The 15556-nt window shown below is 48.6% G+C and overlaps 1 protein-coding gene across 1 annotated transcript in view; it reads left to right on the top strand.

Annotated features, from left to right (window-relative positions):
• Window positions 1-3730: 3730 nt before the first annotated feature.
• LOC121232992 (zinc finger protein 367-like) overlaps window positions 3731-15556 on the top strand; it is a 44459-nt gene continuing 32633 nt past the window's right edge. The window contains 1 exon segment of the mRNA XM_041121541.1: window positions 3731-4075. Within this exon segment, the coding sequence (XP_040977475.1) occupies window positions 3731-4075 (345 nt within the window).

Genomic DNA, 15556 nt, shown 5'->3' with positions numbered 1-15556 from the left:
CCATCTGAGGAGGGGGAGTGATAGAATGGCTTTGGTGGGCACCTGGCATCCAGCCAGCATCAACCCCCCACATCACTGAAGACGGATCAACTTATATTAGAATCATAGAATCATTTAGATTGGAAAAGACCCTTAAGATCATCGAGTCCAACTGTTAACCTAACACTAACAAGTCCACCACTAAACCATGTCCCTAAACGTCACATCTACACGTCTTTTAAATACCTCCAGGGATGGCGACTCAACCACTTCCCTGGGCAGCCTGTTCCAATGCCTGACAACCCTTTCAGTAAAGACATTTTTCCTAATATCCAATCTAAACCTCCCCTGCCGCAACTTGAGGCCATTTCCTCTTGTCCTATCACTTGTTACTTCGGAGAAGAGACCGACACCCACCTCACTACAACCTCCTTTCAGGTAGTTGTAGAGAGCAATAAGGTCTCCCCTCAGCCTCCTCTTCTCCAGACTAAACAACCCCAGTTCCCTCAGCTGCTCCTCATAAGACTTGTGCTCCAGGCCCCTCACCAACTTGGTTGCCCTTCTCTGGACATGCTCCAGCACCTCGATGTATTTCCTGTAGTGAGGGGCCCAAAACTGAACACAGTGTTTGAGGTGCGGCCTCACCAGTGCTGAGTACAGGGGGAGAATTTCTTATTGTTCCTCTGTATCGGGGTCCTACATATTAACTACTATTCTTCCATTGCCTTCACAAGAAGGGATGGCAATTAATCTTCATTATGGGCATGATTATCTCATTCTTTTTCCTTCCTTCTGGAGCATTCAGTAGCTGGGCTCAAGTGAACTATTTACATAAAAAGTAGAATATTACTTTAGTAGTACTAGTTATCTTCATGTTAAAGGCCTGAACCAAATGCCAAAAGAAATAGATTATATTAGTGAGGTGTACTGCTTTAAAAAATGCAGAAACAGAACATAAAATAAATTAAGTACTGTTATATCTGATAAACCCAAAGCCTTCCTAATTTCAAGTATTTCCTAAGGATGTAGTAAATGAGGCACTGTGGTTACTTTGAGATTTAGAAATCAAACATACAACCAATCTTCCTGGATTTTAGCAGATAAAGCCAAATCAGTGTATGCCACTGTATTTTCAAATTATTCCTCTTTATCACCAAATCTTTCATCATTCAGCTGTATGTCTTTTAGTCACGTGGATTAAATAAAAGCTGATATGCATCCCAGTTTTCTGGTTTTTTTTAAAACAGTAATTACTAAATACTAAAATTAATAACTTTTAGAAATTTTGGATAAAACATACTAGATAAACCTCAAACTTTCTGACACATACAGACTAGTTAGAGCTCATAAAGCAATGGCAGTCTGGAGCTAGATCTGTATAATTATTTGGCACGTAACTCCTTCTTTGCCAGCCAAGGAGGGAGATAAGGATGCTTAGCATAGAATTACCAGGGGAATTTATTCTCTCATATTAGCTATGTGCATAGCAGTGCCCCAGCCTAAGGCATGGAGGACCCTGATATAGAGGAAGGCAGGGTTTATATATGTTACAATACAGCTGTATAGACCAATGAAATTAGTCATGTTAAGGGATGAGCTAATCAGTTACTATTGTTCGTGTAATCAGTATCCGCTTGTCCTGTGCAGGTGGTGTAGATGGCTATGGTTATATGCCTGCTTTTTTTTTTTGAAAGGCAAATCTCCTATTGTTTTATTGTCAGTATGGGGTGTTCTCAGCTGGTAAGAGCCGGCTTAGGTTGGGTCTTCAGGTCACATCAATGCTGAGGTAAAAAGCTTATAGTCTCAGGTAGTGTTCATTCTTCTAAGCAAGTCATATTGCAGTTAGCGCCTTGCCTTTCATACCAATCATCACAAAACAGCATTAGACTTATTGGACTCCCTGTTAGTGTATGATCAAGCAATTGGATGGAGCTGTAGATTATTTTAAATGTGTGTGTGGAGGAGCAGAGCTGCCGACTCAGCGTGGCTTATCAGTGTTAGGGTCTAGTACCGAAACAGGCATTTCTCCATACACTCTGGACGCCCCCCCCCCCCAGCGATATCCGGGTACCGCAGGGAAGCAGCAGCCCGCAGGAGCCCACCAGCGGCTCCAAGCTCCCTCCCTCCTCTGCGTCCTCACAGGGCGCGACCACGCGCTTGCCGCTGCAGCGCCCCGCAACGGCCACCGCATGCCGCAATGACCGCGCTGCCGCAGCCTCCACAGCGCCTGTTCCTGGTCTCCTGCCCTAAACACATCTCGGTGATGGCAGTAGCACGTCCCGGTGGTGACTTCCCTGCGCTCCTCCCTTTGCTATGTGCAATCCTCAGCTACTCTCCGCCTCTAGAGATGGAGTCTCGGCAGAAGACTTTTCCTTGCAATAGGGAACAAATCCACACAGGCAATCAAATCTCAGCGCTTTCTAGCATCTTTTCTGCATGACAAGCACCAAATACCCGAGCAGTGGCCGACCCTTTAAACCCCACACGTGGCCGCGTCCAGAGCCAGGTGCACCAGAGCTCGTCCACCAAGCGCCCAAACAGCGAAACAAAAACGCGCGCCAAGCTAGAGCAGACGAACAAGCCCTCCCCCGCTCACCCCCCTGCCGTGACGGGCCAATCAACAGCCAGGCTGTGCCTCCTCAGAGGAAAAGAGTTATAGTGAGCCAAAACACCCCCAGCAGTCAACCAAGCCAGTCAGTTTCAAATTCTACCAGTCGTCTTGGCGCCTGACCAATAGAGCAGCAGAAGTGAAGCCGAGTTCCACTCTGTCCCCGCCCACAGGGAAAAATGGTTGGTGAGCGGGAACTGTTGCTCCGTGATGTCAGCGCCTGGTTCGGTGATTGGTTATGCCCAGGCGCGAAATGTAAACGCAGGAAAATCTCGGGTTCGGTCTGGATTGTGCAATGGTAGTGTTGTCCTAAAAGCGGATTCGTTACCCGGTGTGCAATAGACCAATCTCACACACTCAGGAGAGATATTGCTTTATTCCGCGCAGGGTGCTCGGTGGACTTCCCACAAATCAAGCACACCAGATTCATCAGGTGTGTCTCTTTTATAACCTAACAATTGCATCTAATTTATTAAATGACTCCTACCTAATACATATTCAAACTATCTAATGCATATGCATAGGATTACATAACCACGACACATCAGATGCCTTTTCCGTGTGCGCAGGTGCCTCGGGTGGTCTTCAGTGGTCATTTGAGGAGGTGTCTCCTCCGTATTTTGACCGCTAAGTCGCTCTGCATTGGGTCAGTGATTCATTTTCCTGCCAAGAGGGTTGCACCATCAATCGGGAAGAACAGAAAGGATCAGAATTGGTGCACCATTAAGCAAGATGAATAGAAAGATCAGAATGATCCTGGATACTTCTCTAGGTATTACAGAACTTTCTAATCTACCACAGGATTTCTTCTATCTCTGATATTAGTAGTTCTTCCTCAGGAGTCACCAGGACTGGGACCACAAGCGGGGACCAGCGCCGCTTCAGAAAGGTGTGGGGAGACTATAGCCGTCACGGATTTTGCGACGGAGGTAGCTGGGAAAGGAGGGTGAGGCCCCGAGAGGAGCCGCTGTCTCCGGCGATGAACAGCTAAAGCAGACCTGGGGGGTGACAAATGGTGGTGGTTGCAGGATTTCTATGCCTTCCCCGCCTTGGGATGTAGACTGGGAAAGGGGAGCTGAGCCGTTGTGGAGCTTTCCCACTCCCTCTTCCCTTTTCTGCACTGGTGTCTGCGAGGGGGTGGTGATGGTGGAGAGGCCACCGCCGGGTCCCCCGGTGACTTTTTGCCAGGACTCCCTGAAGCACGTCCTGGTTTCCGTTATCAAAACCACTGTAATCAAACCGCTCTCCTGAGGGAGAGGTGAGGAGCCAGCACTCCCCCTGCCCATCCCCATCAGCCCTGCCTTCAGATACTTCATGGTTTACCCCTGGCGCTGGGGGGAGAATGCCCACGATGTGACCTTTAGCCTGGGTGGCTCCGCTGCCTCTTCATTTGTCCAACAGCCCCATGGGGGGCCAGCCAGAGCCTGCAGCAGGGATGAAGAGGAGGCGGGTAGCCCAGGAAGCAGTAGCAGTGGCAGCCACCTCAAGGTGAGCGTGGCCAGGACAGGCCAAGCAGCAATAGGGTGAACTCTGCTGCCCCTGTGCGTGCATCCCGGAGTTGGTGGGGTGGCAAGGTGCCTCACTATGGAAGGGCAGAGACGCAAAGTTAAAGGGCGACATGCGGCACTCCTTCCCTATTCTCAGCGTCTAGTTCCTCCCGGCCACTGAAAGTGAAGTCACTTCCGATGACACCATGGCACGGCCAACCCCATCGGGGGGAAGGGGAAAGAGGCGAGCCTCCCTTAACGGTCCCCAAGGGGTGGGATGGGGGCGGAGCCAGCTGCAGAGGGATGACAACCCGCCAACGGCCAGGCATCTATGCACTGACAATCCTCCAAAACCCTCAAAACATCAAAAACGCCACACCCTAAAAGCTCCCTGCTCCCAAACCAAAAACCCCAAACCTCCAACCCCTCAAAAAAACCCAAACCCTGAAACCCTCCAATCCATAGTGTTACCGAAAAGCTCGGAATGAAGAACTTATCAACACCAATTTAGTGTAGATAAGCAGACACTTCTTTATTGACGGCCGGGTGCGCGGGCGAGTCCTCTCACGAACCACGCACACCTGTCACCAAAACAATACACCTTATATTAGGACTTATTGATGCATATTCATTAGATTTCCAAGAAAAGTTATACATATTCATTAGACTTCCGGGAAATCATTAGCATATGTAAATGTCCTTTACGCAGGCGCACTGAAGGCCTCTGGTGGTCCTCAGGAGTCCTCTGGTGGTCTTTCATAGTCTTCCTCACTCGTCCGTTTCTTGACCTCTCAGGTGTCTCCAAGCAACAAACTGGTGTCCATAACGGTTTCCTTAGTTTCTAAAACAAACACTACAAGACTACCAATCTTTGTCAAAACTTCTGTGGTTAAATGATTTTGAACAATACTTATGGTTACACATTATACATTTTCACCTCCTCCTCTGGCGACATTCCAAAATTTTTGCCTTCTGGCCAGTCCATGATCACTTCCACAATTCCTGGGCGACTGGGGTTTCCTATGCGAGCCTGTTGTGTGATCAGTGCGGCCCACTTACTCTATGTGGCATCAGTTGCATGATGTGTAGAGGAGACCCTCCCTTTGAACATCCAGCCCAGCACTGGCAGTAGGGGTGCTAAGAGGAGCTGTGTTTCAGTACCAACCACTTCTGAGGCAGCTCGAACTCCTTCATATGCTGCCAATATCTCTTTTTCAGTTGGAGTATAGCGAGCCTCGGATCCTCCGTATCCCCGACTCCAAAACCCCAGGGGTCGGCCTCGGGTCTCCCCAGGTGCTTTCTGCCAGAGGCTCCAGGTAGGGCCATTCTCCCCAGCTGCAGTATAGAGCACATTTTTAACATCTTGTCCTGCCTGGACTGGTCCAAGGGCTACTGCATGAACAATCTCCCGCTTAATTTGTTCAAAAGGCTTGTTGTTGCTCAGGGCCCCATTTAAAATCGTTCTATTTCCGGGTCACTTGTAGGGTACACCGTTCGGAAGATCTTGCGATGTCACGGAAAGGTAGAAGGCTAGTCGTCGCCTCCCTATGACATATCAGTAATCCCACCTACCGTTGTTAGTATAAAAGGAATTAACTGCGCAATAAAGGACGGAGTTGGCGCTCACACCATGTGTGTTATCTGTCTCTTCCCTGGTCCGGGCCGACCAGTGATCTAATCGCGGCACCTTGATATGTAGCACTGCTACATAGTGGTGACCCCGACGTGATCGGTCGCACAGGCGATGATGGAGCTTGCGCAAGCGATTAAGGTATTAAAGGCGTTAGCTGATGAGGTGGGTGCCCGCGATTCGATTAGGAGGGGCCCCACGGGCGAATGCATCCAATGGATGCTGCGCCGGGGGGACATTGAGTCTCCTAGATAAGTTTTGAGCCCCCCAAATTGGGGAGAGATTCGGGAGTCCTTGCTCCAATCCGAGCGCGGAGCTGCTGAACGATCGCAGAGTTGGGGGAAGGTGGAGCAGGTGGTCGCGGCGGGACAGGAGGCTGAGGCGTGCTGGTTGGCAGCGCGAGCTGCTGCGTCTGCGGGTGCAGCGCCGCCTCGGGAGCAGCGGGGACAGCGCCCTCGGGGACAGCGGGGACAGTGCCCTCGGGAGCAGCGGGTCGGACTCAGACGGAGCGGGCGGCCGTGGAGCGGGGCTCGCAGAGTGGTCCGTCTTTGATTGCGGACATGGGCACGGAGGGTGCGGCGGAGACGGAGGTTTTTCCTGTAGAGGCGGCACCAGCGGGACCTGATGCGCCCCCCCCCCCAGTATCCACGAGAGGAGTTGCGGCGGGTGGTTCGGCAGCTCATGGGGAGGGACGTTTTGCAACGCCTCAGGCACAGGCACAGGGCATGTGCAGGCGTGACTTTACGGCAGTTGCAACAACTGCCTTGGCCGCACTTGGGCGTGTCACGGCCATGGATAGAGCGGACCCCCCTCGCGTGAAAGTTCCGCAGGGGATTGCCGAGAGGTTTACTGCCTTTTTAGATCGGCTTCAGCTTGCTGTGCAGGCGGCAAACCTCCCGGAGGCGGCTAAAGAGGCGATTGTGCTTGAATGTGCTAGGGCTCAAGCTAACCCACAGAGCGCAGCGCTTGTCTCTCATTTGCCAGCGGGTTCGTCCCTAGGCAACATGATACGCCATGTACTGGAGAGAGAGCAACACCAGGAAGCGCGTCCGATAGTGGCGGCCTTGCAACAAGTTTTGCAGGCGGGTACAACCTGATACTGCTTTTGAGGAGGCAGTCTGTAAGCAGGCCGCTAATGAGCAGGATTCTGATTCTGATAATAATTCTTTTGTATCAGGCAGGGTGGACTCTGAAAAAGAGCCGGAATTATATCCCTCATTACCTCCACCGCTGCCTGCCGCGGCCGTCCCGCCGCTGCCTCCCACGGCCTCTGCGCGGCCGGGACCGCTGCCGTGCCGCCGCCGTCCCCCACCCCCCCACCCCAATCGCCTGGTACTCCCTCTCCAGGGTCTGCAGAACTTACAACGGAACCTGGCTTTGCTGCACTGCCTGTATCTCCTTTTCCTGCTACTCCCTCTAACTCTGTGCCTCTGTCTAATCCATGACGATTCACTTAATAATTTGGGAAAAAATACACATAGTTTGATGCAACGCTGTCGAGGAAAAGCTCTACAGCAAGGAGATACCATGTTTACTTTTCCTGTTGTATGCACACCTGCCTCAAGAAATACAAGAACCTCAAGAGTTAGAGTTGTTACGATCAGTCATCATGAATCCCTGTGTGATGTTTAATTACACCCATAACACCACTCAAAAGGGTCAGAATGTAAATGCTATTTTGCCTGTATATAGAAATGCTACAGCTTGGTGTAACTATATCTATTCCAGAATATCACACTCTTTTTTCTATTCCAGCTGCTTGTCCCGATCCAATGTCGGGGAAGGTTTCGATATGATCCCAAGAGCGAGATTAAGACACAAACGAGGTCAAATGCCGTATAGTCAAAAGAGTTTTTATTATCAAAAGTATCAAAAGTGGAAAAATGGTAGCAATAGGATAGAATGGAAGAAGAGGTAGAAATTAAGCAAGCAGTCGGGATAGAGTTGCAAGGATAGTCACCACCATGGATCCAGCGGCGTCCCGTCGGTCCTCAGGCAAGCAGTCGGTGGTGAGAGTTGCAAGGATGGTCACCAGCACGGATCCAGCGGCGTCCCGTTGGTCCTCAATCTTCGATTCTTTGGTGAGGGAAGAAAAGGCCCTCCCACCACTTGTTTCTAGGGGTTCTTTATAGGGCATATTTCGATGATGTCATGCGCTGCAGGTTTCATTCATCACACAACCTTCGCGTGATCGATACCAGAAACCAATATCTTATCAGCTCCAGCCCAGTTTCCTCCCCTGGATGCCTCAATGGCCTGGTAATCGTCCTTATGGACAGAGGAGTGTCCCGCTTAAACCGGCCATCTTGGAGACAAAGGGCTCACGATGAGCAGTTCACAGTTCCTTGATGACAGCCCAGTCCCTCATACCTAACAATCTTTGAGGCAAATGGTTCGAGATAACAATTCAGCCTCTTACACTGCTTTACCTGCAGGGATGTTTTTAATTTGTGAGAATAGAGCGTGGGAGAGGAATTCCATCGAAACTTAACGGGAGGCCATGTAGCCTCGGACAACTTACGTTACTAACACCCGATATCAATATGATTCACAGTAAAAGGCTCACGATAACTGACACAGGTTTAACTGGATGGCTAACAAGTTTGGGAATTACGGGATGGTTGAAAGATTTGCTTATGCATGGCTTAGTTATTTTAATTGTAATATTAGCAGTTGTAATGTTTGTACCACGTATCATAAAATAGTTGAACGTATGATTGCAAAAGCATTTCATGTAACTTGGCTTGCATAAAAAAAAAAAAGAGAGAGAGGAAGAGACAGAAAAAAAAAATTAATGAAAACAAACGGCTGGAGAGGGGGAAGAGAGATGCGTTTGCGGAACACACAGACATGGCAGCTGAAGAGTGAGAACATCTAAGAGAAATAACCCTGCAGACACCAAGGTCAGTGAAGAAGGAGGGGGAGGAGATGCTCCAGGCGCCGGAGCAGAGATTCCCCTGCAGCCCGTGGGGAAGACCATGGTGAGACGGGTCGTTCCCCTGCGGTCTATGGAGGTCCACACTGGAGCAGTGTGCTCCTGAAGGACTGCACGCTGGGGAGGGGACCCATGCTGAAGATCTTCGTGGAGGACTGTCTCCCGTGGGAGAGATCCCACACTGGAACAGGGGAAGAGTGTGATGAGTGCTGCCACTGAGGAGGATGAAGCGACAGAGATAATGTGTGATGAACTAACCGCAAAACCTCATTTCCCGTTCCCCTGTCCAGCTGTGGAGGAGAGAGTGATAGGATAGCTATGGTAGGTAACTGGTGTCCAGCCAGGATCAACCCATCACATAGAAAAAATGCATTATAAAATAGAATGAAATTACATTGCAATTGGGAATTTCTAAAACAAGGGCTCTGTGTAACTGCTTTACAAGGGAATGAAAGTGTATATACGAAATTAGCAGAATAAGGTGTTTTTCAAAGAATTTTCTAATACTGTTGAATGCTTAAATCCAAAAACATGATTTGAAGGTTTAAATTTGTATATCTGAATTTATATTGCTATTGGAGAATTATTAATCATTTGTGTGTTTGCAGCAATCAGAATCACCTGAGGAGCAGTACGAGGATTGCGTCAGTTCGAAGCTAGAGTCCTCGCTGCCTTCCTCGTGAATCTGATGTTCCTAAACAAAAAAGGGGGCGATGTGGGAGCAGCTCAGAACACCTGGCATTTGTTTTCAAGAGTGACCCTTAGAATTTGTTGTGCTGCATGTTTGCCAAGCCTTGAAGAACTAGTTTTACAAGGTCAGGTTGGAGGATGGCCTTGTGTAGGCCTGGGAAGATGTGGCTGAAGACAGTCACGAGTATGTCTATGGAATGTTTTTATCTTTAACTGTTCTGAGGACTGGCAAACATCCCAGCTGGGCCAGATATGCCCTCCTGTGTTAGTAGTATTGGCTGTGTGCCGTTAGTACTTTCTGGATCTTTGTTGAAACATATATAAGTTGGATTCTTTTGTGAAATAAAGGGAATCTTGCACGGAAAAAAAAAAAAAAAAAAAGAAAAGGGGAAATTGTAGGAGATTTCATGGAAAATGGGGGAACATTTCTTTGAGCCTGATTATTTAGAGTTAGCATAAGTAGCCCGCAGTCAACATGAGTGGACCGGAGTACACTCCCTTTAAGCCACTACAGTATTTGCATGTTACCATAGACACCTATAGTAAATATATTCTTGCTACAGCGCACAGGAAGCAGAGTAGCTTGGCGGTTGTACAACACTGGTGTGCTTGCATAGCCCAACTGGGGATTCCACGACAGATCAAGACGGATAATGGTACAGCTTATACTGCAGAAAAGGTGAAGCGATTTTGTGCAATCTGGGGTATAGCCCTTGTACATGGCATTCCTTATAACAGCACCGGCCAGGCCATTGTAGAACGAGCACATCGAACCTTAAAGACCCTGCTAGATCAGCTTAGGGAGGGGGAGCAGGCGGAGCCCTCCTGCTTACGGGATAATTCACCTGTTCCCCGTACACAGCGTCTCCTGTTAACTGCCTTAACTTCATTAAATCAGACAATTCGGGGGGATCTGGACCAGACGACGGCGCAGCGACATTTTACGGCTACGGAAGAGAAAGGCCCCTACCCGTTGGTCCGTGTGTGTGATCCCCAGACACGCCAGTGGAACGTACCGTTTGAGCTGCGTTGCCTTGGGCGGGGGTACGCCTGTGTACAGACACCTGAAGGGCTACTGAAATGGGTCCCTAGTTGCATGGTTCGTCCTGTCCTAACCTCATAGTGTTTTGAGTGTTTTTTCTTTACAGATTACTGTTATCCTTTCCTGGCTTGTGATGTCTTGGGTATCTGCTACAAATTTCTGACGCTGGAGCAATTAATAAACAAGATAACAGAACTGCAGAAGCAAGAAGGAGCTGCAAGACCTTTATAGCAATTAAGAAAACTGTCATTTCGGCTTGGAGTATTTAACTGTGGGATGGGGGCTTACGAGCTGGTTTGTATCTTTGTTAAAAATAGGGGTTTCTTTTATTCTTGTGTATTTTATTAGGTATAATGTTGCTTTTACTGTGTTTTGATTAATTGTATTCATAGATCTTGTAGGTCACCTTAGCCAACATAACAGGTCAAGATTCTCTGTGCACTGCAACCACATCACAAAGCCCGTGAACCAATAGACAGGATGGCTGTGACTCATGCGGCACGTTTGGCCAGCGACCACATGTGCCATAGGCTCCCTATGTTTTAACTGAGGAGAATTTTAGCACCCGCTGGCCACGTCTGCTAAAATCTGTTCCTCTGCAAATGTACAAATACCGGAATTTTCCGAAGAGCATCGGGCTGGTGTACAGCAAGGCCATCGTTGCCTCTGTGGGGACGCCCACGTAAAGCTGGCACCTACCAATTGCTGGGCTGAGTTCGCGGATGGTGGTGACTAGATCTGCTAATACTCTTCTAATAGAAAAAGGGAGGGGGAATTGTTGTGGGAACATTTTCAGCTAACAGTCACAAGAGCATTCCAGACGCCTTTAGAAGGCCTTGAACAGAATAAACAAGAAGACAAAAATAAGAAAGATACCAATTAGAAAAACACAGGTGCATATTCCACGATAAAGAGAACTTGGCACAAACAACCTCAATTCGGCAGTTTATCTTGACCAATTAGACTGAGATAAGTCTCGTATGTTTAGTTAGTATGACCAATTATATTTTATGTTTATGCGCGTGTGCAGTGTTGATGCAGCCAATCATTGAGTGCAACTGGACGCGTGGACAGTGCATGAATAGTGTGTGTAACCAATGGGAGCTAGTTGGACATGAGGAGGGGGAGATGTAGGGTACACCGTTCGGAAGATCTCGCGATGTCACGGAAAGGTAGAAGGCTAGTCGTCGCCTCCCTATGACATATCAGTAATCCCACCTACCGTTGTTAGTATAAAAGGAATTAACTGCGCAATGAAGGACGGAGTTGGCGCTCACACCATGTGTGTTATCTGTCTCTTCCCTGGTCCGGGCCGACCAGTGATCTAATCGCGGCACCTTGATATGTAGCACTGCTACAGTCACTTGATAGAGAGGGCTTACAATCAGACTGTAATTTGGAATATGCATTCTCCAAAAACCCACAACGCCCAAGAAGGCCTGTGTTTCCTTTTTATTACTCGGTGGAGACATAGCTGCTATTTTATTGATCACATCCATTGGGATCTGACAACGTCCACGTTGCCATTTTATTCCTAAAAACTGGATCTCCTGTGCAGGTCCCTTGACCTTACTTTCTTTTATGGCAAAACCAGCCTTCAGAAGGATTTGGATTATTTTCTTCCCTTTCTCAAAGACTTCTTCTGCTGTGTTACCCCATACAATGATGTCATCAATGTATTGCAGGTGCTCTGGAGCTTCACCCTTTTCCAGTGCAGTCTAGATTAGTCCATGGCAAATGGTGGGGCTGTGTTTCCACCCCTAGGGCAATCGATTCCAAGTGTACTGGACACCCCTCCAAGTAAAGGCAAATTGTGGACGACACTCTGCTGCCAGAGGGATTGAGAAAAATGGATTAGCAATGTCAGTTGTGGCATACCACTTGGCTGCCTTTGATTCCAGTTTGTATTAAAGTACTAGCATGTCCGGCACAGCAGCACTCAGTAGCGGCGTGACTTCATTCAGGCCACAATAGTCAACTGTTAGTCTCCACTCCCCATTAGACTTTCGCACTGGCCATATGGGACTATTAAAGGGTGAGCGAGTTTTGTTGATCACTCCTTGGCTCTCCAGTTGGCGAATCAACTTGTGGATAGGAACCAGGGAGTCTCGGCTGGTGCGATATTGCCGCCGGTGCACCATTGTGGTAGCAATTGGCACTTGTTGTTCTTCAACCCTCAGCAACCCCACAACCGAAGGGTCTTGAGAGAGACCAGGCAGGGCAGACAGCTGTTTAATTCCCTCCGTCTCCAAGGCAGCTATACCAAAGACCCATCGATACCCCTTTGGATCCTTGAAATACCCTCTCCTGAGGTAGTCCATGCTACGGATGCACAGAGCCTCCGGACCAGTCACAATGGGGTGTTTCTGCCACTCATTCCCAGTCAGGCTTACTTCAGCTTCCAATACAGTTAACTCTTGGGATCCCCCTGTCACACCAGAAATACAAATGGGTTCTGCCCCTTTATAACTTGATGGCATTAGAGTACACTGTGCACCAGTGTCTACTAGAGCCTTGTACTCCTGTGGGTCTAACGTGCCAGGCCATTGAATCCACAGAGTCCAATAGACCCGGTTATCCCTTTCCTCCACCTGGCTGGAGGCAGGGCCCCTCTAATTCTGGCCAGAGTATCTGGTATTCACTTCTTGTAAAATTGGCTCAGAAGTCCCTTCAAGAGGATCAGAAATAAGATTAGCCCTTCTACTCTGTTTGGAAACTGGAGCGGGATTTTTCCTGGTAGAATCCCCTTTTGTGGTGGTTTTTCCTCGCAGCTCACGTACCCGTGCATCTAGGATTGAGGTAGGTTTTCCATCCTATTTCCTCATGTCCTCTCCATGGTCACATAGGTAAAACCACAGGGCGCCTTGCGGTGTGTACCTTCTATATTCTGTCTCTTGGGCAGAGGAGCGGTCACTCCTAATAGCTGAGATATTGGTCCCTACAGGTGGGGAGTAGGACATATCCTCTTTGAACGTCTGGAAATCCTCAGACAGCTTCTCCACAGCCGAAATGCAGGCTTGTAGGGAGGAGGAGAGATTTTCTTCATATTGCCGTAGTTGGCGAGCCACTTCATCCACTGTCGGTGCCTCTTCGTCTTTCCAGGTCATTATTGCCAGTGAGTTGGCATAGGACGATGGTGCGCTCCGTACAAACTTCTGCCACATGGGTCGTGTGCATTGGACTTCGTTAGGATCTTTGGGTAATTGTGCATCGTCCAGGTCATAATGAGTCATCTCTAGTATGGCTAATTCCCTCAGATATTGGATACCTTTTTCCATGGTGGTCCACTTGCCTGGTTGATATATAACATCTTCCTTGAAGGGGTACCTTTCCTTCACGCTTGACAGGAGTCACCTCCAGAGACTGATGGCTTGTGTCCCTTTTCCAATTGCCTTGTCAATGCCACCTTCCCTGGAAAGTGATCCCAGCTGCTTGGCTTCCCTACCTTCTAATTCCAAGCTATTAGCCCCATTGTCCCAGCATCGGAGGAGCCAGGTGATAATATGCTCACTTATACGGCGGCTGAAATCTTTTCGCATATCCCGCAGCTCACTCAAGGATAGGGACTGGGTTATTACCTCTGGTTCTGCCTCTTCCTCCTGTTTCCTGTGATGACCCTGGCTCATCTTCATCCTTCACTAAGCGAACTGTTTTTTTTGTATATTTCTTCTTCTGTATGGGGGCAACTGATACTGGTGCAGGTTGGTCCACTGGTTCAGTTGCAATACTGCTTGCCGAGGTTTGGGTAGCTGCAGTGCTTGTCGCCAGGGCTGGAGGGACCACATTGCCTGTGTCGAGGGTTGGAGTGGCTGCAGTGCCTGTCACTGGGGCTGGAGTGGCCGCAGTACCTGTTGCCTTGTTGTTAGATCTAGGGACCTTCTCTTCCCCTTGAGGATACTGAATAGTGTTGAACAGGGCTCGATACGCATGGGCCAGGCCCCAGCACACTGCAGTGAGTTGTGTCTCCCTGGAACTGTCGGGGTGACAGCATACTTTTTCCATATGTTCAACTAGTTTTTCAGCATTCTGCACTTGTTTAAGGGTGAAGTTCCAAAATACTGGGGGTGCCCACCGCCCTAGGCATTTGCTCATACTACCCCACACACCCTGCCACTCCTAATTATCCAGCCTCGGGGCAGACCTCTGGGTGATCTTCTTAAATAGTTATTTAACCCTAAACAAGACCTGAACCACATTCAGGAACATGCTAGTTCCTAGCAATAGGACCATGCTGGTTTCAACATCCCAAGGGTATTCAATTTTTCCAAAATTCCAAACATCCCAGCTGAGCCAGATATGCCCTCCTGTGTTGGCAGTATTGGCTGTATGCCGTTAGTTCTTTCTAGATCTTTGTTGAAACATATTGTAAGTTTGATGCTTTTGTGAAATAAAGGGAATCTTGCACAGAGAGCTTGAGTGCTTGATTCAGTTGCCGCAGATGGTGACCCCGACGTGATCAAGAGAAGAAGACGGCGCGATTTAGAGAAGAAAATGACGTGATCAAGAGAAGAAGAAAAGAGGTGATTCCCCTTCACTGCGGAGATCACGCAATCTAACAGGGAGAGTTTTGAAGAAGTGGCCACGACTCTGAGAAAATAGGTAACAGCAACCCCTGTGGAACGGGTGAGTTGCGAGATTGTGGTAGCATGGGGCAACCAGTTTCTCAGGAGCATAAGCTCTACTTAAATGCTTTGCAGCAGATTTTATGGGCCTCTGGGTATAAAATAACAGAGGGACAAATTGCTTTGCTTTTAATATGGGTAAAGGATAATTGTAACTGGTTTCCCACAGAGGGAACTTTTGATAGCAAGGTTTGGGAAAGAGTCGGGGAGCATTTACAAACGCGAAAAAGTTTGGCATTTGGTGTATCAGAAAATTTAATTGTGACATGGACATTTATTTATACTGCGCTGGTGCATTTACAGCCAGCAGAGAAAATCATATCAATGCAACCTGATACTGCTTTTGAGGAGACAGTCTGTAAGCAGGCCGCTAATCAGCAGGATTCTGATTCCGATAATAATTCTTTTGCATCAGGCAGGGTGGACTCTGAAAAAGAGCCGGATTTATATCCCTCATTATCTCCACCACCGCCTGCACTAACACCGTTAACGCACACATTCCACTGGCAGGCAGGCAGGCAGGCAGCGGGCGGGCAGCACGGGCTCCACGGGGTTGCCGACCC

The sequence above is a fragment of the Aquila chrysaetos genome (assembly GCF_900496995.4).
Source record: "Aquila chrysaetos chrysaetos chromosome W unlocalized genomic scaffold, bAquChr1.4 W_unloc_2, whole genome shotgun sequence".
In the NCBI taxonomy this organism is placed as follows: Eukaryota; Metazoa; Chordata; class Aves; order Accipitriformes; family Accipitridae; genus Aquila; species Aquila chrysaetos.
The sequence above is the reverse complement of the archived record's forward strand: the minus strand, read 5'-3'. Positions and strand labels throughout refer to the sequence as shown.